Genomic DNA, 22,420 nt, shown 5'->3' on the forward strand with positions numbered 1-22,420 from the left:
TACCTGGCACAGGTGCAGCCAGCTCCCCGTGGTGCTTGAGGCTCTGCAGAGCTGACCTGTGGACCTTACTTCTGGGTGGTCACGTCCCTCAGTTCACAAATCCGGTTGCTCTCTGTGCTGCTTTCTCATCCAAAGTATTTCAAGAAAAAGACATTTCTCTTGAAGAACGAGGGAAGCCGATTTAGTCACCTTTTAGTATTGAAGAGATTTATTGTCCAAGAACTGGTTTTAACATTTTGAAGTTAAAATGCATTATACCCAATATAGGTTGTTTCCTGATAAGGAAGCTCCCACCCCCACCCTCCAAAACAAAACCATTCAGAACTGATCATTTTTCCTCAGCTGCTTAGCTCATTTGGTCATATTAAGAAAGCACAAATAATCAAGAATCTACACTTGAATTACATCATTGGAGTGAAATTAAAAGCCCCTGGGAGGCTTACAAGCTTTTGCCGTCAGGTTCAGAATCCTGTGATGGTAGACAGGCCAGACTATTTGTGCCTTGTACAGACTTGAAACTCTTCCTGGAGGCTGACAATGTGGCGTTTCCTTTTGCAGAGCACCCTTCCTCTCCCCGTGCAGCTTGTCTATGTTGGTAGGGCCAAAGCACACAACTTGCTGTGTTTGGGTTAATGTCCATGTGGGAGTGAAATCTAGACAAACCTTGGCCTCCCAGCTGCCTCTCCAAAGTTGTGAATTTAAAAACTGTAGTCATCACTTTGTTACTTTCTACTAAGGCTATACTAGAAGGTTTGATTTACTTGTATTCATATTCACAAATGCACGGTACCTTTACAGCTTTACCTACAGCTTTACCTACTGTTGTCCCCTGATTCTATTTTCTACTCCAAGGAACAAGAATATTAGTATTTTAAAGGCTGGTTCATCTTGGACCTCTTGATCTTAGCCAAGGGTTTTGCTTTCAATATTATACACTAGGTTGTTTAAAAACGTCCTTATCTTTGATGTATTATTATTACTTGGTTTATTGAAGAGAAGGAGCTGGCTTTTCTTCATACCAGAACTGCTAGTCCTTTATTCTAACATTGACGCTGACGTTTTTTAAAAAGAAATCCTCCCTAACAATGGTCAGTTATGATTGAGTTCTAAATTTCGCAAAAATAAGTGTTTGCTTTCAGCTGTTGAGAAAGTGCTGATTCCAGGAAAAGAAATACTGATATCAAGGGAAATGATGACCCTTGCTGATTGAATATTAAAGTCTTACTGCCTGTCAGCTTATTGCACTTCAGCAGCTTCTGCTGGTTTAAGAGAGACTGTAATATCAGGAAATATTGTAGAGATGCGGGATATTGACCTGCAGAGTTCAACTCATCTATGAACCTGCTTTCTTAGATGGTACTTTTGGCAGTTGCTTTCTCTCCTTTAAGTATACATTTTAAATGCTGATGGAAGAGACTATTGAAGCTATGCATCTTGAATAAAAAGCACGTTTTCAAGATATCTCTCTTAATTTTTTCCTTTTCTCCATTGGTAAACCTAGGCTGATGCAGATAGTTTTTATATGGCATGCAATGGCCGCCAGTTCAACTCAATAGAAGATGATGTTTGCCAGCTGGTGTATGTGGAAAGGGCTGAAGTACTGAAATCTGAAGATGTAAGTGTGCATTGTTTTTATGTTTTTTTTTGTGTGTGTGTATGTATATCTATATATACATACACATATATACACACACACTTATGTGAATATGATGACATAAGGTTGAATGTTAAGATATCTGTGGAATGTCCTGAGTATTCCAATCCGTTGTAACTGGAAGCAGGTTGCCAGGGGCTGGAGGAAGAGAAGAATGAGGAGTGACTATAATGAGTACAAGATTTCTTTTCAGAGTGATAGGGATGTTCTAGAATTAGTGGTAAGGATTGTACAACCTTCTGAATATACTGAAACCTGAATTGTACAGTTAAACAGGGCAGATTTCATATGAATTTTATCTTAAATTTTATTTTTTATATATTAATTTTTTTAAAGACTTTTTATTTATTTATTCATGAGAGACACACAGAAAGAGAGAGAGAGAGAGAGAGAAGCAGAGACATAGGCAGAGGGAGAAGCAGGCTCCATGCAGGGAGCCCGATGTGGGACTCGATCCTGGGTCTCCAGGATCATGCCCTGGGCTGAAGGCATGTGCCAAACCGCTGAGCCACCCTGGTGTCCCATTTTATCTTAATTTTTAAAAGTATCCCAAAACATTAAAAAAAAATTTATCGGGATCCCTGGGTGGCGCAGCGGTTTGGCGCCTGCCTTTGGCCCAGGGCGCGATCCTGGAGACCCGGGATCGAATCCCACATCGGGCTACCAGTGCATGGAGGCTGCTTCTCCCTCTGCCTGTGTCTCTGCCTCCCTCTCTCTCTCTCTCTCTCTCTCTGTGACTATCATAAATAAATAAAAATTAAAAAAAAAATTAAAAAATTTATCTGTGTTACCAAAATTGAGTGTTCATCTATTCTATCTAGATCCATGAAATATGGCTTGGAGCCTAAAAGAAGCATTTTTACTTTAAATATCATCCCTTACTCCTAATCTTTAATTCTGTTTGGATAACAATTCATAATTGCTCTGATTTGCCACCTTCCATGGGACCTTTTCCTACAAAATGTGTTCATTTAAATCATTTTATAAAGTAGTAGATTCAGCTCTGTTACGTTTAAGATTTTTTTTCTTTCTTTCTTCTTTTTTTAAGTAGACCTGAAGGTCTTCCTTTCACCTTGAGATCAGTACAGTGGAAATAAGTTTTGGTTTCATTGTTCTATCATAAGATTAGATGATGTTCTAATCATCAGATTCTTATGTTCTATCATAAGATTAGGTAAAATAAAAATTGACAAATGATAAAATTAGACTTCCTTTATGCCAAGTGCTATGCAAGGCTTCAGCTTTAGAAATTCTTTTCTCTAAATGAACTTGGTTTCTTGAAAGAGTTCCTGGGAAAAGCTACTCTTCAGGGACCATAGATTAATGGGATTTTTCTCAGCATGTCCTTATGTGTATACCTCTCCACCTTTGCTTCAATAATTCCTACTCATTTTATAGCTGGTAGGGCTCAAGTCAGACATCACTATCTTGCGGGGGAGAAGTGTGTGCCTTTCTTAACCACAGACCGTTATGGCCCCTATTTCATACCCTATTAGAGCTTCCTATACTTTTCTTTCATAGCACAACCACTAGTAACTATAATTATAATATTATAATTATAACCACTAGTAATTTAAAAAAAAATTTTTTTTGTCTCTCTCAACCAGATTATAAGCTCTATGAGGACAGGGCCTGACTGTGTCGTTTTGGGCTTGCTCACCATCATGGCACACCCAGAACAGTGCACATATAGCACACATTGCAAGACTCAATTAGTATGTGCTAAATGAATAAATAAATCAGTTTTGTTGATACTATTATCACTTAGTAGAAAGTGTTAAGTTTTAATTTACTCGGTGGAAAAATCATTCTGCTCTATTTCTATTCTTTTATTCATTTGTGTGCTATTATAGCTACAGACCCTTAGAAGTAGAGCCAGAAGTCTGGTAACACTTGAGATTCTCTGTTAAGCTTTTGGCAGCAGTCTCCCTTTCCAGAGTCAGCTCCATGAGGGCAGGGATCTCCGTTGGCATGTTCACCACCATATCCCCAGTGCCTTGCACAGTGCTGGGAATATAGAAAGTGCCGCATCAATATTTGTGTGGATAAAAATCTTACCAATTTAAATTATTTGCACAGAGCACAAATATTGAGAACATCCTACCAGCAGTCAAAAAGCACCAGGAAAACTAGTGTTAAAAACATGTATATTAGAACCATGGATAAAGAGAGAGACTTATGTGAGATGTTTCCTTGTAGGGCGCCAGCCTCCCCGTGATGGACCTGACTGAGCTCCCCAAGTGCACAGTGTGTCTGGAGCGTATGGATGAGTCCGTGAATGGCATCCTTACCACGTTATGTAACCACAGCTTCCACAGCCAGTGCCTGCAACGCTGGGATGACACCACGTGAGTGTAGGCGCTAGGCCCCCACACTATCAAAGCCCATTTCCCACAATTTTCTCTTTGCTTGTTTGTTTTGTTTCTTAAATTTCATATTTGAGTGAAATTAGATGGTGTTTGTCTTTTCTCTCACTTATTTCACCTAGTATGACACTCCTAGTTCCATCCATGTTGTTGCAAATGGCAACATTTGATTCTTTTTTGATGGCTGAGTAATATTCCATTGTGTCTATAGACACATACACCACATCAACTTTATCTTTTCCTCTGTTGACAGACACAGGGCCACTTCCATAATTTGGCTATTGTTGATAGTGCTGCTGTCAATATCGGGGTGCCCGTCTGGCCTTTCTTGATACTAAACAAAGAGATAGACTAGATCATTTAGCTTTCTCTTAGGAAATCCAGAGCCTCCTTTTCTGTGACAAGAACTTCATGTTCTTCCTGCTAATTTTCTTTTCTTGGTTTTATTTACTCAGTTGGGTAAGAAATGAAACTAGTTATATCTTTTTTTTTTAAGATTTTATTTTTATTTATTCATGAGAGACAGAGAGAGGCAGAGACACAGGCAGAGGGAGAAGCAGGCTCCACGCAGGGAGCCTGATGTGGGACTCGATCCCAGGACTCCAGGATCACGCCCTGGGCCGAAGGGAGACACTAAACCGCTGAGCCACCCAGGGATCCCCGAAACTAGTTATATCTTAAGCATTTGTCTTGGTGCCAGTCATAATTAGTTTCAACTATAACCAACTTTCTATCATTTTTGCCCATGAAAAAGCATTTGTTACTGGTACTTAGTGTTTCTTTGTCTTGAGTATAACAGAAAGGCATTAATGGGTTTTTTAAATGCCTTTTCTCCCCCAGGTTTATTGAAGAATAATTGGTCACCAAAAGTTGTATATATTTAGGGGTGCCTAGCCGGCTCATTCAGTAGACTGTGCGACTTGTTCTTGGGGTCATGAGTTCGAGCCCCATGTTTGGGGTGGAGGATACTTAAAAATAAAATCTTTTTTTTTTTTTTTGTAAGATTTTATTTATTCACAAGAGACACACAGAGAGAGAGAGGCAGAACACAGGCAGAGGGAGGAGAAGCAGGCTCCATTCAGGGAGCCTGATGTGGGACTTGATCCTGGGACTCCAGGATCATGCCCTGAGCTAAAGGCAGATGTTCAACCAGTGACCCACCCAAGCATCCCTTAAAAATAAAATCTTAAAAAGAAATTGTATATATTTAAAATGTACAACCTGATGACTCAGCATACATATACATTATGAAATATTCACAACCAACCCAATAAACATATTTTACCTCATACCTTTACCATTTTCCCTTTTTTGTCTCTGTGTGTATGTGCTAAGAACACCCAAAGTTGATCTACTTAGTAAATTTCCAAAACAGTATGATATGATCAACTATAGTCACATTGATGAACGCCACTTCTCCAGAATTGATTCATCATGCATAACTGAAACCTTGTAACCTTTGACCAATATCTCCTGATCGCCACCCTTCCCCCAGACCCTGGTATCCATCTCCCTTTCTACTCTCTCTTTCTGTGAGTTTGCCTTCAGTGCCATTTTAATTGACTCTTTATAAATTGAAACTTGAGTACGTAGCACTGGGTATTCTCTTCCACATGTTCATTTTATGGTAAAATGTCATGTGCATTTCAGGAAGTATGTGAACTTTTTGGGGGTGAAATTTATTACAGATTTTCGTTCTAACTCTTGGGAGCAACCCAAAAGAGGACAGAGTACATTCTGAGTGATTTAGATCTTTGGGAAATGGGCATAATATAGATTGCTTCAGGTAAAAATACCTTATGGATAACCAAATGTAAAATTAACAATTTATCTCAAGTCTCTAATTCTAACCGGTACATATTTAGTTCTTCAAGCTTTAGAAGAGTAGAAGGCATGAAGCAGATCAAGACTCCTTACTTTTATTCTTTATCAAAACTTTGTATTTTTTTCATTTCGTTTGAGGATAACTTGCAAGTGTTCTTTGAGTGGTAGCCTTAGTTATGATGTTTAACCATACAGTATGTAAGAGACTGAAGATTTCACATGCAGTTTTGACTTGGTTCTGTAACAGCTGTCTCTTGTGTTTCATGTGTACTGTTCTGGTTTGGTGTCCTGGACAGGTGTCCTGTCTGCCGGTACTGCCAAACGCCAGAGCCAGTAGAAGAGAATAAGTGTTTCGAGTGTGGTGTGCAGGAAGTAAGTACTGGCTGGCTGCTGGGAAAGAATAGTGAGCACAGCTTTAATGGTCTGGGGTTTGCTTCTGCCCTGTGTGGTTTAAATTCTTTTCAATCGTAAAAAAAAAAAAAAAAAAAATTCTTTTCAATCCTTTTTCCAACTGATTCTTTTTTTCTTTTTGTCTAGGGTCAGGCAAGAAATACAAATAAACTATTTTATACTCCTGAGCAAAATACACTCTTTTTATTCTTTGTGGGGTTTTTTGTTTTTTGTTTGTTTTTTTAAAGATTTTATTTATTTATTCATGAGAGAGACAGAGAGAGAGGCAGAGACATAGGCAGAGAGGTAGGCTCCATGCAGGCAGCCCGATGTGGGACTCGATCCCGGACTCCAGGACCACGCCCTGGGCCGAAGGCAGGCACGAAACCACGAGCCATCCAAGGATCCCCTTATTCTTTGTTTTTTAAAAGGGACTAGACTTTCCTTGATAAATTGGGAATATTTGTTTTGCTCTATACTTAGAAGAACAAGAAAATTATTGACCCCATAAACATTCTTGCTTTTTGGGTTTTAAACATATTTATTCAAAACTCCTGTAGAAAGAACTGAGCTTCATTCTGTGTTAGGCTCCTTCCCACTCAGAGTGACCCAGGTCATGTATTTTTGTATAACTCATGAAGATCTTACCTTCTTTGTGGCAGAACCTATGGATTTGCTTGATATGTGGCCACATAGGATGTGGACGGTATGTAAGTCGACATGCTTATAAGCACTTTGAGGAAACACAGCACACGTATGCCATGCAGCTCACCAACCATCGAGTCTGGGACTATGCCGGAGGTGAACACTGTTGTCATTTTCTAATTTGAATTCATCCTGCATGACCATCTCTCCCTCGGAACCTCTCCGCTTTCTCTCCCAGCTTGAAATCTTCCTGACAGCTGAGGCAAACTCAAATTCTCATGGTGCCCCATAGGGCGCTATTTCCTACAAATGACCTGAATTGCACATTATAAAGAGAGTTAACGCTTCCATACTTGCCCTCTCACTCTTAAACTCAAATGGCTTAGCTCACTTGTACAGAAGTATTGCAAGGCATTTAATTTAGAACCTGTAAAAAAAGTTTTATCAGAGTTAAAAGTGTATGCAGACTGTGGAGAAACAAGCCTTAGTTGATGCATTCTTTCTTTTCTTTAGATAACTATGTCCATCGACTGGTTGCAAGTAAAACAGATGGGAAAATAGTACAGTATGAATGTGAGGGTGATACTTGCCAGGAAGAGAAAATAGATGCCTTACAGTTAGAGGTAAGACACATAATTAGTAATTACTTTTTTTTTTTTTTTTTTTTTTTTTTTTACTGCTTCTTACAGTCCTAACTTAAAAGTTCTTTTTTTTTTTAACTTAAAAGTTCTATCATTACTGCAAAGGATTGTTAAAATATTTTTATTCTGTCTGATTTTCTTCTTTGAAAGTCTAAATCTTCTGTGCCTTATTATTTTGAATGTGATGTTCCTCATTATCTCAGTCTTAGTATTAAGGTTGTCCTCTAGCTGCAGTAAAACTGAAAGTTAAGAATCTTCCTTTTGGCATCACAGTAGCAGCTGGAAACTGAGCAGGTCAGAATGAAGAAACTCAAGTAGTATCCTTCCATACCTGGAAAGCTTTTTAGTATATCTTGGACATTTTATGAATTAGACACTTACATACTCATAGTATGTATTTTATGAATTTGATGTCTATATACATAAAACCATTTGGGGGTATGTATATAGTTGAAGAAACAACAAAATTAGCACAATCTGATTTTTCACTGTAGCAGTACATCCCATCTACTATAAAATTGGTGTACTATAAATTTTACATTAATGAAGGGGAAGTTTAACACAAGTCTTGTTTCGGTTTTTTAAAGATTATTTATTTGAGAGAGCAAGCGCATGAGTGGAGGGAGACAGAAGGAACAGGAGAGAATCTCAAGCAGACTCTGTGCTGAGTGCAGAGCCTGGGGTGGGGCTCAATCTCACAACCCTTAGATCATGACCTGAGCCAAAGGCAGACACTTAACTGATTGTGCCACCCAGGCACCCCTCAAACCGTTTTAAAAACAAGTGACCCTTCTTCTGCCCAGCATTGGGTTCCCTACTCAGTGGGGAGTCTGCTTAACCTCCTCTCCCCTTTTGCTTCCTCCTACTCGTGTTCTCCCTGTCTCTCTCAAATAAAATCTAAAAAAAAAAAAGAAGCTTAACCTTGGGAGGAAATGGATATTTGAAAACTTGTTCATCTCCAGACTTTTATGGTCTAACAGATTCAGTAGAATGACTTAAAATAAGGCTGGTGTTTTTACCATTAATTGTATTGATATGAACAGAGTTTAAACCGTTTACATTAATTTTTTAGAATAAGCAACCCTTCCACATTAACTCTACATATATTCATTCAACAAATGTTTATGGAAGGCTGCTGTCAGTTGCACACTTCCTGGTGCTGGGAGTGCAGCATTGAACAGCTCCCTGCCCTTGTGGAATGTACATTCTGGTGGCACATACACGTTCCCCCATCTATCCTTTCTCTCTTGCACCTTCATTCTCTTCTCTAGCTTACAAACACATTCAGATATCTTATAGTTTTTAGGATAGTCCTTCTGAAATGCAGATGTGGTGTTGCCGCTCCATGATCTACATTTCTCAACATAATATCCTAGAGCCTTCGATGAGACTCCATCTGTCCCTACCTTGCATCCTTGCCTCATTGATGTTACTCCTTTATCTTAACGAGATCCTGAATGTCCACAGCTCACAACTGGGTCCAGTAGTTCTCTGGAATTGTATTTTACGCATCTCCTCCTCCTGTCTGTCGAGAGCCCTCCCAAATCTCTCCTTCTCTCAGAAGTCCTTATAAGTCATCTGTCCTTTCTCTGTGCTTACACAGCACCATTCGTTCATTCATGCAGTCAGGTAGCCAACATTTCTTGATATCCACCGTGTGCCAGGCACTGGGGCTACAGAAATAAAGGTAGAGCCCTCACTTTCAAAGAGTTGATGGTCTTGTCAGGGAGACCTGGTGATTGAGTGCTGTTAATGATGATAGCCACTATACTAAGGGAGCTGAGAGGACCACTTAACCCAAGACTAGGACGGACAGGGACAGCTTCCTGGAGGGGGTGAGCCGATTTGAGTTATACTTTGATTTAAAAGCCTGTGGTTCTTAAAAGTTAGCTTGAACAGAAGCTTACTCGTTCATGTATATTTCTCTGCTTGCTTGTCCAGACTAGATGGTAAGCCCCAGGACAGGAGTGTAATTGACATCTCTGCATTCCCCTGGTTTGTTGAGTAGAGTATAACCAACATACAATACACATTCTGATGGTTACACTCTCTCTTCAATAGGTAATTAAAAGTCCAGTTTTAATTGAATTTAAGAAACCACAGTGATTTATGTTTTGGTGTCTGTTCTCTGTGTTTCTAGTATTCGTATTTACTAACAAGCCAGCTGGAATCTCAGCGAATCTACTGGGAAAACAAGATAGTTCGGATAGAGAAGGACACAGCAGAGGAAGTAAGTTTCTGGTTTGTCACTGCTTACGTGCCACATGGCAGGGCTATCTGATGTTAGGGTGGGGGAAGGCAGAACCTAAGAAAAGAGGAATGCTGGAATCTTCCTTTGTCTGATACAGAGACAGGGAATTGTTTTGTCTCTAAAAAGAAACCTTTGTTATACGTCAGTTATATCTCAGTAAACCAGGGTCGGGGGGGGGGGGGGGGGGGGATGCGGTGTGCAGAGAAAAGAAAGAAAACAAGAATTTGGAATCCATTGGCTCACCCCAGTAATCTAACTTTAGATCAGAATTCCAGAAAGAAGTGGTTAAAAACATGAATCATCGTTCTTTACAGACATAGCCCCTGAAGGCAGTATCAGGCAACAAGAAATTCTAGACCACAATAAGAATGAAATTAGTCAAAAAGGAAAAGGAAGAGACAAAAATAGGCTGTTGCAAATGCAGCCAACTGAGCATTATTTTAGAAGGGAGGGAAGCCAGCATATATTCTCACCTACAATCAGTAAATCAAGAAGAATGGATTAAAATTGTATGCTGAACTTGGTATTACACTAAATATGACAGGAAGAAATTAAATACCTGCTATACCCTAAGAAATGAAAACTTGGATTGAAAGGCTTAAGTATTTTTGATTCGGGAGAGGTGTGTTTATTTGTTAACTTCAATCAGGTTTTCTAGTGCTTTGTGCAATTCCATTAAAAAAATAGAAGTATATACATGAGGGCTTGTAATTCGAGTCTGCCAGTTGGTTTGTCAGCTTGAGAACAGCTGCTTTGAGGAGCTGCATGTGGGCTTCTGCAGCAGTAAGATGGTGCTGAGCTCTTCAAAATCGCAGAGAAGAGGGACGCCTGGGTGGCTCAGCGCTTTAGTGCCTGCCTTCAGCTCAGGGCGTGATCCTGGAGTCCCGGGATCGAGTCCCGCATCGGGCTCCCTGCATGGAGCGTGCTTCTCCCTCTGCCTGTGTCTCTGCCTCTCTCAATCTCTCTCTCTCTCATGAATAAATAAAATTTTAAAAAGAAAAAATCACAGAAGAAAAGAAGGCAGAGGCGCTAGAGCTTCAGTGATTCCCGTGGTGCCTTGTTTGTGTAGGGCAGAGGTTTTTGGATTTTAACAAAATGCTTTAAAGAAGATGCCATTCACTACTCCAGCAGATAAAAGAGAAAAGTGGTATGATTTTGGTGGAAACCCAGATGGAGGTCCCAGGCCTTCACTTGCTTGATTTTCCAGTTGTCTCCAGTGTAGACAAGGGAACCTGACAATTCCAAAGAAAGGAGTTTGAAAACGTGTGAGCTTCTGAGGCTTTGTGTATAATGGGGCTCCAAGAACCTTTCTCAGGTTCTGGGACGGTGTTCATAATTCACTGATCCTCTTAGTATTAAATATAGGCTTTTAACTTTTTTAAATGATTATTTTAGTTACTTTGTGAGTTCCCAGCAATAACTAGACCTTCAGATAGGGGCTGCAGAGCCAGGCTTGGGTCTCATCTGTGGGGTAGCTAGGATTATTCTGGAACTAAGCAGGCAGGGCCAGGCTTACACATATGCCAGGCCCCTTGGCCCCAGTTTCTGGATATGCCTATGAATGAGGAGAAATCGGGCTTCTAAAATTAAGGCTCAGCACCAGCTTTAACATGATCTTTGGTTAAATGGTCTTGATGTAGTTCTCATAAAACCTTCCAAGTGATGAGAGTGCTTTTCCAGAGGCACTCAACATCACTTGATGTGCTAGTTCTGAATAGGGCTTGATTGGAGTACATATGGGAAGAACATGCCTCCCATAGCACTCTGGAGGCAGAGCACAGGTCGCTGCCACTTGGGTGTCAAGTTAGTAAGTCCCAGGGAGGAGCAGTGGCAACTCCGTGCAGCCTTAGTAATGGTTTTTTTGCACAAGGGATATACCTAAAGTGCTTCACACAAACACTTGCAAGCATAGCTTAGGGTCCTATCCACCTTTTATTTTAAGATTCTTTAGGATTAACTGCATTCCCTAACAAATGCCCATGAAAAGCAAGTCAAGGGGCAGGAAAACTAAACACTGAAACTTGTGTTTCCTTTTACATAGGGGTAAGATGGAGGCAAGGGCAATCCTACATAAAAAGCTGGAAGAGCTTGAAAAGAATGTTTTGTTTTCTTAACAAATGTCACTTATCCATAAGTTAATGGGTGGTGTAAGCTTTTTTTTCCTGCCACTGTCCTACTTTTGACAGGTTCTCTGTCCATTGGCACCTCAGGCAGGAGATCATGTGCAGGGAGAAACAGTAACAGACCATGGGTTTCACTGACGGAGATTCTTGTTCATGGGCCTTATTGTGGACTTCAGTTACAACACTCTTCCTGCCCCACCCCCACCATGCTTTAGGTAGTGTAATTATTATAGCATGTGAGAGTCTGTTCTAGAAGCTCACGTCCACTCGAAAGTTCTTGTTTCAGTGGAGCTATGTATGAAGAACATTGAGCAGGCAGTCAGGACAGGTGACATATGTATATGGAGTGTTTCTTACTGTGGGCTCATGGTCAGAAATGTCTTAAAAAACACTAGTTTAAACCATCATAACATTTGTCTATAATAATATTAAAAAGCTTTTTGAGGTTACTTGGTTATTTTTCATCTTGATTTAAGTGCGTTCAGCCTAAGTATCTTCAGTGAGCAAAACATACACAGTTTCATTACTTTCGATAGTGATTTTTGTCCTTTCCAATTTCCCTAAACTAACAGGAATCAGTTTAGGAAAAAATGTACAACGGATCTAGTGGTCTTTTATTTTAAAATAATATTGGCGGGGGACCTGGGTGGCTCAGTGGTTGAATGTCTGCCTTTGGCTTAGGTCATGATCATGGGGTCCTGGAATCTAGTTCCACGTCGGGCTCCCCATAGGGAGCCTGCTTCTCCCTCTGTCTGTGTCTCTGCCTCTCTCTCCCTGTGTCTCTCATGGATAAATAAAATCTTTTTTAAAAAATAAAAATAATATTGGGGAGGAAATTAATACCAAACTAGAATTAGAGCAATTTTTAAGTTATTTTTTTATGACATAGAGGAATCTTCCTCTAATTGTGTGTTCTTCCACCTTAACAGAAGTTGGCTATAACATTAATTTCTACAGTTATTTTCTTATTATTTAAAAATAAAAACAGTGCTATTAAATATCTAGGTAGGCCATATGGCAGGTTTTTAAAAGAAAGTACTAAAAGCAGTGGCACTTTTTCTAACATGATGAACATTTTGTGGAGAGTTTACATCTGCCCAGAGGTCATTTTTTCCTTTGCTGTACTGCTATGGCCTGCAGTGTAGTACAGGGAGGTTTAGAACTTGGCTCTGGGAACACCTAAGTGGCTTCTGCCTTCAGCTCAGGTCATGATCCTGGAGTCTTGGGATTGAGTCCCACATCAGGTTCCCTGCAGGGAGCCTGATGCCTATGTCTCTGCCTCTCTCTGTCTCTTTCATGAATAAATAAATAAAATCTTTAGGGGATCCCTGGGTGGCTCAGCAGTTTGGCGCCTGCCTTCGGCCCGGGGTGTGATCCTGGAGTCCTAGATCGAGTCCCACATCGAGCTCCCTGCATGGAGCCTGCTTCTTCTCTCTCCGCCTGTGTCTCTGTCTCTCCCTCTCTCTGTGTATCTCATGAATAAATAAAATCTTTTTTTTAAAAAATGAATAAATAAAATCTTAAAAAAAAAATAACTTGGCTCTGGACCCAGATTTGGGGTCCAGTCTTGGACCCTCCATGCTCTAGTTGGGTGACGTTGGGCAGATTGCCTCACCTTTCTGTAAGTCTGTTTCTTTATTTTTATTTTTATTCTTTTTAAGCCTGTTTCTTTAAAAAGATGCCACATTAAAGACTCTGGCTTCTTATATAAAGGAGATACTGCTTTCAAAACACCTGGCTGGTATGTGGGCCATATGATTTAAATTCTCAGTCCCTTTCAGTCCCTGTTATTACTGATCCACCCAGCCTCACAACTGCTCCTTCCCACCTAGTCTTTGCTCTTTGTCCTTAAGCCAGTAGAGTTCAGGCAGTTGTGTAGTGTCACACCTGAGTGAATCCAATGTCTACTTAGCTGGACTTCAGAAGACTCTTGATTTCCCACACAAAATACACCAGAATTTTAAAATTCTCTTCAGTTTTTAAGACAATGTAACATGAAATTGTTCTCTCTATATTATACTTACAAATGAACTCAAAACAAGAATCACTTATGTTCCATGTGGCCTTGTGGTACATGAGAAAATTAATGAGTTTCCAGGGGGTCCCAAACAGTTAAAATCAGTTATCATCATTTTCATTTTCTTAAATTAGTTTGTTAGATTATTCAGATGGTAATTTTTGAAATGTGATCTCAGGAGGAAAAAAAAAGTTAAAAGGGGGACCCTCTGCTCTTGCCTCTGACAATCTATCTCCTGCTCCACTAGCTGAAGCTCTTCCTTTTGAGTTTTTTGGCTTGACATTCAGCTGCTCCTAATCTCTTGTTCATCCTGGTATAGATTAAAAGGAGGGGAAAAAAGGACTACTCAAAATGTTTATTTCCACGACAGATTCTTTCAAATGATTGTCTCACCTTTTCTTTGGTTTTTTGAAGTTATAGACAGGTGATTGGAGAAACATTGGTGACATTAGCCCCAAAGACCACACAACTATGCCTCTGTGAAGTGAAACTGACTTCTGTTTGCCCTTCCAGATTAACAACATGAAGACCAAATTTAAAGAAACAATTGAGAAATGTGATAATCTGGAGCACAGACTAAATGATCTCCTAAAGGAAAAGCAGTCTGTGGAAAGAAAGTAAGTGTAATTAGTCTCTTTTAATTAGCTTTTTCATTGTAACAGGCTCATAAACAGGTAATCTCCTTCATTCCTGTGGAAACACTTTCCAAGTGTGTCTATCACTAGGTTGTCGGGGTCTCCCTATATATGGAGCAAACTTATTGTGACTTCCTGTTTTTTTTTTTTTTAAAACTCCAGAGTTTCATGTCAGATGAATGTGGTGTGGAATGCAGTGCTCTCCCCTGACATCTGTGCTTATTGTCTGTGTAAATATCTTTCCTTTTTGCCTGTAGAAAGCAACTGCCTTGTGCTCAGAGTTGCAGCTTCTCTGAGCCATGTGGCTGAGAACTGGCAGTTAGGAGAGAAACTGTGTCTAAGCTAGAGATGGTGTGTACTCCCTCCTCAGACAGGAATTAAAGGCCAGACTTGTTGACTATGGAGCGAAAAGCTAAAGAACAGCATAGCAAGAATGTACTCTACTACTGTTGTAGCAGAAGATGATTGCTGCTGATTGAAATTCTCTTTCTAGTTTAAGTACACTCCGGCAGCCAGCCCGGGTGGCTCAGCAGTTTAGCGCCGCCTTCAGCCCAAGGCGTGATCCTGGAGACCTGGGATCGAGTCCCACGTCGGGCTCCCTGCATGGAGCCTGCTTCTCCCTCTGCTTGTGTTTCTGCCTCTGTCTCTCTCTCTGATTCTCATAAATTAATAAATAAAATCTTAAAAAAAAAAAAAGTACACTCACAAAAAATAACTTTTTTTTTTTTTTACCTCCAGACAAATGGATAAAAAAGAAATTTAGGAGGATAACTTTAAAAAGTGTGTGTGTGTGTGTGTGTGTGTGTGTGTGTTTTAAATAAACCTTTACTCTGGATTTACAGAGGCTGCCAGGATAGTGCAGAGTTCCCATTTACTCTTCACCTGTTTTCCCACTTGTCAAAAGTTGGGGTTATTTTAATAGGTTTTTTTTTCTTTTTTATTGTGGCAAAAATCTATAGCACACAAAATTTGTCACTTTAACTATAAGTGTATAATTCAGTGACATGAAGTGGCATTCGCAACATGCTACTGTCACTACTATCTGTTTCAAAATTTTTTCATCACCCACAACACTCTACCAAAGTTTTTTTTTTTCTTTTAAATATTTTTTTTTAAGTAATCTCTGTACCCACCATGGAGCTCAACTTACAGCCCTGATATCAAGAGTTGATGCTCTACTGACTGAGCCAGCCCGGTGCCCGAAGGTGGTGGTGGTGGTGGTGATTTTTAACTATTATAAAGCAACATTATGGCATTAATAGAAATTAAAATATTCTCCTATACTTTCAGCTCCCTAACAAACTCTGTGAAATAATTAAAACTGAAAGTTTTTTTCCACCCTGTAGATTTTGCTATCATCTATGTACTGGTTACGCCCTATTAATTAACAGTGCCAGTGAATATTTACTCTTCCAAATATTTTGCTGTACCTGTATCAACATCTCACATAATCTTTTTTCTAGAAAAATAGAATAATATTAGGTACTCTGTTTGGTAAAATACTCTGTTTTGGAGATTTTTCTTTTCTTACAGGCACATCTAGATCTCTCTTGATCTTCATAGCAGCTGCACGGTATTCCATTGTCTGGAGGTCCCGTAATAATTTTAACCAGTCCCTATTGATGTATGTTTAAGTTGTCTCAAGTCTTAGACTGCTATAATAATACAGAATATATTCTGTAGGAGAAATTCCTAGAATAAGTGAGGCAGAGGGCATGTGAAATTTTGATTTTTTTTTTAAGATTTTATTTATTCATGAGAGAGAAAGAGAGGCAGAGACATAGGCAGAGGGAGAAGCAGTCTTCATGTAGGGAGTCCAATGTGGGACTCGATCCCGGACCCCAGGATCATGCCCTGAGCTAAAGGCAGATGCTCAACTGCAGAGTCACCCAGGCGTCCCGAAATTTTGATTTTTATAGGTATCGCCAAGTGGACTTCCAAAGAGTTTGTACCAGTTCACACTCCAGAGCCAATGCATGGAATTTCTTTTCCCACGTCTGAGCTCTTTGGCATTCTGATACATAAAAATGGTATCTCAGATGGTGTTTTAATTTGTAATTCTTATGATTAATTTTGAGTATCAAAAATAGGACACTCCCTATTCTTGAAAACTCTCCACCAGCAAATATAGTGAGGTCAGAGCACTTGACTCTCTGAGAATGTTCCTTTTCCTCATAACTTCTTTATTGTAGTAGCTGTTATTTCTAAGCCACAGACTACAAAACAGAGAAGCAGTAGATGTTTTACCATGAATCACAGAGTCATTTCTGCAAATGAAAAATTTCTGATGCTTAGAAAAATTTTCTTGAAGCTATGCTGTTAACTGGAGCAAAATCCTTGCTTTGTATAGCTATTGCAATGGCAGCAAACCAGTGTCCTTCCATCACAGGAGGGAAGAGTCCAGTCCCTAAATGGACTCTGAGATCACAGCACTTCTGTTCAATCCCAGAGCCGAAAAGGGACAGTGTCAGCAAATGAAAATCATAGTTTTGTCTTCCTTTATTTCGCAAAAGGTGCACTCAACTAAACATGAAGGTGGCCAAACTCACCACAGAGCTCAAAGAGGAGCAGGAAATGAACAAGTGTTTGCGAGCCAACCAAGTCCTCCTGCAGAACAAACTAAAGGAGGAGGAGAGGGTGTTGAAGGAGACCTGTGACCAGAAGGATCTACAGATCACCGAGATCCAGGAGCAACTGCGTGATGTCATGTTCTACCTGGAGGCCCAGCAGAAGATCAACCACCTGCCGGCTGAGACCAGGCAGGAAATCCAGGAAGGACAGATCAACATTGCCATGGCCTCGGCCTCCAGCCCCGCTTCCTCAGGGGGCAGTGGGAAGCTGCCCTCCAGGAAAGGCCGCAGCAAGAGGGGCAAATGACCTCTGGGAAACAGATGTCCCTGAGACTATTTTCCCTGGCACAGCAAGGGCATGCTGGGGCTTCAGCTAAATGTGAGAGTGGGCCGTCAATAAGTACCAGTGAGGATGGAGCCGCCGTGGTTTGGACCTTTTCTTTGCTAGTGTGTGGTGTAGTAAATGCAGGGGTTGATGGCTAGGAGAGCTGATGGAAATGGGCTGTGTTAAAAGGTGGCTGCTGTTTTCAACCGTAATAGCTCACTAACCTCAGACATTCTAATGACCATTTTGCCTTCCTACTTGATAGAAGCCCCAGCTCTGCTGTGCATTTTTCTGTTGTATTTATTGAGTTGGTGTATTTTACATTCAGTTCTGGGATCGGTTCGAGGTGGCGTTTTTTGTTTGTTTGTTTTTGGTAACCTCAAAGGTAACATTACCTGAGGTCTTAGCAGCTGCTTTAAAGAGAGGTTTGCGCTGGCCACTGAGGATTTATGGAAATTCCCTAGCCACTAGTCTCACGTCATTGTCATTAGTCCGTGTCTAGGAGTTGAAGAATTGGTTGAATGTCACATGAAAAGAGGCTGGGCCTGTAAGCCTTTAGTCACTAGCCTGTCCCGAGCAGCCATCTATTGCTCCAGGGCTAGCCAGGAAAAACAACCCATGTGCGGCAAGCTCAGCAGACCCAGTGTAGGAAAAATAGTGGCACTTCTACTTTATTTTCGACGACTCCATGCCACATTATGAACCTCAAGTAAGGAGGAGGCCAAATGGTTGCTCTAAGACTCAACTCTTAGAGTGGATTTCCTAGCATCTAGCAAGAATCAGCAGGCAGATTTATCATCCATGTGAAAATGCAGAGTGAGGCCTCTGACTAGCTGATTGTGTATTTTGCTGGGATCAGTGTTTTCTGGATGTTTACAAAAGATTGGGCTGCATGTTCAGGTTGCGGCTAGAGGGAGCTTGGGCAGATTTTCAATTACGCTTTCAAGATACAACCAAAGGCTGTTTCTAAATCTGAAAATTAGAATTTTAACAGAGCCTCTTTAAAACAGTCATGTTTTAAAGTGCTTGTTGCAAGCCAACAAAGGGGCTGTGTACTCTCTCTAGAAACCTTAATGTCAAGTAATTCATAATACGCAGTAATTGAGCAAAGTTAAAGTAAAGCCCATGTTGGAATTTAGCTTCCAAAAGAGGTAGCTGGTTTGGTTAACAAGAGATATTGTTAAATGATGGGGTTTGTTTTCTGCTTTAGAGTTAGCCAGAGTTTTCAAATGATCACATTTTAGAATTGTTTTTTAGCCTATGGTTAGGCCTCATCTTCTTTAGCCTGAATGTCTTACATGTTACTTGTTAGCACACAAACTGTATTGTTAATCGCCATCTGTTTTTGTGGGATGTGCTGTAGCATTTCCCAAAAAAAAAAAACCTCACCTGTAACTTTGCAAAATGAATGTACTCAGAACATTCTCAATTTTTACTTGGGGCAGACCAACTCTTTAAGTCCCCTTTGGACTTATATATACAGATATCCTAAAGCAAGAGTGGGAATGTAAAGCATAACCTAATTCTCTTTCCTATAGAGATTCTATTTTATTTAAAATCTATTTTTACACTAGTTAGAATCCTGCTTTTTTGGCCAAGTACTTGTCTTGCATGTCTGACCTTGCAGAAGCTGGGGTGGATCGTAGCATACTAATTAAGAGAATTAGAAGTAATTTGCAAAGCTTGCTCGCTCCTCATTTTCCCATGATCACCTCCATCAAGCAGCCCTACCACCAGCTGGGAGAACAGAGATTTTCAGTACAGGTGGGATAAATGCTCTGAAAGGCTGTGCCCAGAGGAATGAGCAAATAAGCAGATGTTTCCAAACTACTTAAAGGTTTAAAATGTTTTTCCAGAAATAAAGAATCTTATCAAGATATATTAAGAAAATGTTTTTGAAAAAGGTCAAAGAGTCATGTTTGAATTTGACAAAATTACATAAGATAAAAACTGTTAGTGTTTTCTTCAGGATGGAAATGAACCACTTAATATATCCGTACTACCCTGAACAATGAACTTGCATTAAAATAACCAAACTTTGAAATGATTCTGCCCTATGTGAAATTTGTGTCTCTCTGATTGACATTTGTTTGGGAGCTTGTATCTATAACCTAAGAAAGTGTCAGTGACCTGGATTTAAAGGACGCATTGAAAACCTTCCCCTCAAAAAATAAAAAAATAAAAAAATAAAAGAAAACCTTCCCCTCAACAATATAGTAAGCTAGATTATTCATCTTCCCACCCCTTTGCTCCAGCTTCCCGAACTAATAAAAGGTAGCTGAACCAGATACAGAATAAGGAAAATGATCTGAATTTAGGGGCTCGGGAAAGGCTGAGACTCCGCACACAACTCTTCTGCAAACGGAAAGCAGTTTATACACCTGACAATTTTTACCAGGCCTTGTCGCAAGCTGAGATGGTTTTATTTTTTGAAACTGTCCCAAACTTGACTTGTTAGCATACACTGGGTAAGACAAAGCCTTGAAGCAACTGTCCGCTCCAGGCCTGCACAGCCAGGCTGTCCTCAGCGAGAAGGCTGGGAAGGAGTTGAAACAGCCAGCCAGGAGAGTGTGGAGAGCTTGGCAGATCACAAATGAACAGCCTTCTGTCATCACTTGGAAACCCCTCTCCCGGTAGAATCGGGATACACAAGTTACAAATACTATCCTTAAGATTTGGCTGCTGTGCACTCTGCCACGTTGCCTGGGCTGCTGGCAGACTGGGCTCCTGTGAGGAAGTCAATGGGCTCATCTAAAAAAGGAAAGTCGCTCTCACATTTGAGGAAAGTGATTTCGTTTTCTCCACGAGAAAGCTGAATTAACTGCCACAGTGAATTCTGCTGCGTTCATTTTTTTCTTGGCAGCAGAAAGGACATTTTTCAGGAGTCTCTCATGACCCAGCTCCTGCTCCTTCGTGGTGCTGGGGGATGTCCATACTGCTCAGAGACCTGGCTCTCCCCTTCAGCGAGCTTAGGAAGCCACCAGTGTTCTCTGACAGGCCTCTGCTTCTGGCCAGCCCTTCCATTCTTGTCTGTGAAGGTTCTTGAAGTGAGAGTCCTAGAATATCTGCATAGTGTCTACACCAACAGATGTAGCTTTTTTTTTTTTTTTTTTTAAATTTGAGAGAGAGCAGGCATGCTTGTAGTGGGGGCGGGGGGGAGGGGCAGAGGGAGAGAATCCTCAGGCAGGCTCCCTGCTGAGCACGGAGTTCACCTGTGGGGCTGGATCCCAGGACCATGAGAGCATGACCTGAGCCAAAACCAAGAGCCACATGCTCCACTGAGCCATCCAGGCACCCCCAGAATGGAGCTTTTAAAGTTAAAAAAATTGGGATCCCTGGGTGGCGCAGCGGTTTGGCGCCTGCCTTTGGCCCAGGGCGCGATCCTGGAGACCCGGGATCGAATCCCACGTCGGGCTCCCGGTGCATGGAGCCTGCTTCTTCCTCTGCCTGTGTCTCTGCCTCTCTCTCTTTCTCTCTCTGTGACTATCATAAATAAATAAAAATTAAAAAAAAAAATAAAGTTAAAAAAATTGTAGGTTAATAGGAAAGAGTAAAGCAGTACTGGGGATAAAAGCCTTTCCCTTCAGGAAACTCCCCACCCCTTTTGCCCCCGGATCCAAAGTCTGATCCTGTACAACTTTTGAAGTTCATTTTCTCCCCAAACACCGCATTGCCTGCCCTCAGCCCGGAGCAAACAAATACTTTTGCATTGGTGCATTAGGAGACCTCAGGGAAGTTATATAAAGCTTCTTTTTATTTTTTTTACCCTGGGAGTGGGGTTTAGGGAGGAGTTGTGGCCTCTTTATCCTGATTAATGTCATAATTGACTCCTTTATGCCTTCTTTTCATCTTCTAAAGGTAATGGTAACCATTTGCCACTTACCGGTAACCTTTTTTACCCTGCGTCCCTGGGACTCCTGCCCTCCCTGGAAGGCTGAGGCACTTAACAATAATAGGTTCTGTTAGACATTCATTTGGAAAGCTGTACTCTCAGAAGCCAAAACTATCTCAGCATCATGTTAGCTAGTAGACTTTTCATGAACATGGAGCAGTCCCTTTCTGTAATTCTGGAAGCTTAAGCAAGCATGAAGAGGGCTCTGCAGTTGGTTCTTAATCTGATTTTGCATTCTTGCTGCACTAAAGAAGGCGAGGGAGAGATGAACAATCTGTTGTTTTATACAAGATGATTGTGGCCTTTGGGGCCCAATGTTTAATTGCTTCAGGTCAGAAGCTTCTCACTGGAATCATCTGGAAAATGTGGTTTTGGTACTTGGCACGGAGCTGCACTGGTGCAGATAACATTTGTTACTCCAAGGCTAATTACCAAGTGCGCTAAGTGAACTAAAGCAGCTTTGCTTTTTTTCAGACCGTGTTCTAAATCCCCTGACCCAAAACTCCTTTCAGATCCAGCCTCGAAATAAATGTAGAGAGGTTGTATCCTAGTATAATACGACTGATGGTGAAATTCTTCTCCAAAGATAAAAAAATGGAGCTATAGCACTGAGCATAAATGCTGAATGATGCGAAAAACAGTGCTGACTTGGCCTCTGTGGAGATGGCCTTTGCCACCTTTTGTCCAGAAGGAACAGTAGGTCCCAGACCAAATCTGCTTGTGTGTCTTGTATCCTCATTTAAAAAGGAAGAGTGTGCAAAGCCCCCTCCAGCCATATTGATTTGTGATTGTAAATTCTCAATCCCTTGAGTATGGCCCAATGGACCAAGAGTCCACACTTTCCCTAGAGGGCTAGGCACAATTGGGTATCATTAAAAGAATGATGTGTCTCCACCACTGGAGAAGCTAGATAGTATCACTTTACATCATTAGTAAAATCCAAAAGACTTTGGTGCTAACTGAAAAGAAGGAACATGAACGAATTTCTGGGGCAGAAGAACAGTATCACAGAGAAAGACCTAGAAGTGAAGGAGAGTCCATGGAAATTTTTAGGAGAAACAACAGGGCTGCTCTCCTAGAAACACTC

The 22,420-nt window shown here is 40.8% G+C and overlaps 1 protein-coding gene across 2 annotated transcripts in view; it reads left to right on the forward strand.

Moving 5' to 3' along the window:
• Positions 1-19,489, forward strand: part of BRAP (BRCA1 associated protein) — a 28,510-nt gene extending 9,021 nt beyond the window's left edge. The window contains exons 5-12 of one of the 2 annotated variants that reach the window (XM_055322223.1): positions 1,502-1,615; positions 3,854-4,002; positions 6,141-6,216; positions 6,897-7,035; positions 7,393-7,502; positions 9,661-9,750; positions 14,425-14,528; positions 17,060-19,489. In XM_055322223.1, the coding sequence (XP_055178198.1) occupies positions 1,502-1,615; positions 3,854-4,002; positions 6,141-6,216; positions 6,897-7,035; positions 7,393-7,502; positions 9,661-9,750; positions 14,425-14,528; positions 17,060-17,423 (1,146 nt within the window). In that variant the 3' untranslated portion in view covers positions 17,424-19,489. The remainder of the gene's footprint in view (positions 1-1,501; positions 1,616-3,853; positions 4,003-6,140; positions 6,217-6,896; positions 7,036-7,392; positions 7,503-9,660; positions 9,751-14,424; positions 14,529-17,059) is intronic. The other variant, XM_055322222.1, reaches the window with a different exon arrangement.
• Positions 19,490-22,420: the final 2,931 nt, after the last annotated feature.

Source organism: Nyctereutes procyonoides, unplaced genomic scaffold (genome assembly GCF_905146905.1).
Source record: "Nyctereutes procyonoides isolate TBG_1078 unplaced genomic scaffold, NYPRO_anot_genome, whole genome shotgun sequence".
Lineage (NCBI taxonomy): Eukaryota > Metazoa > Chordata > Mammalia > Carnivora > Canidae > Nyctereutes > Nyctereutes procyonoides.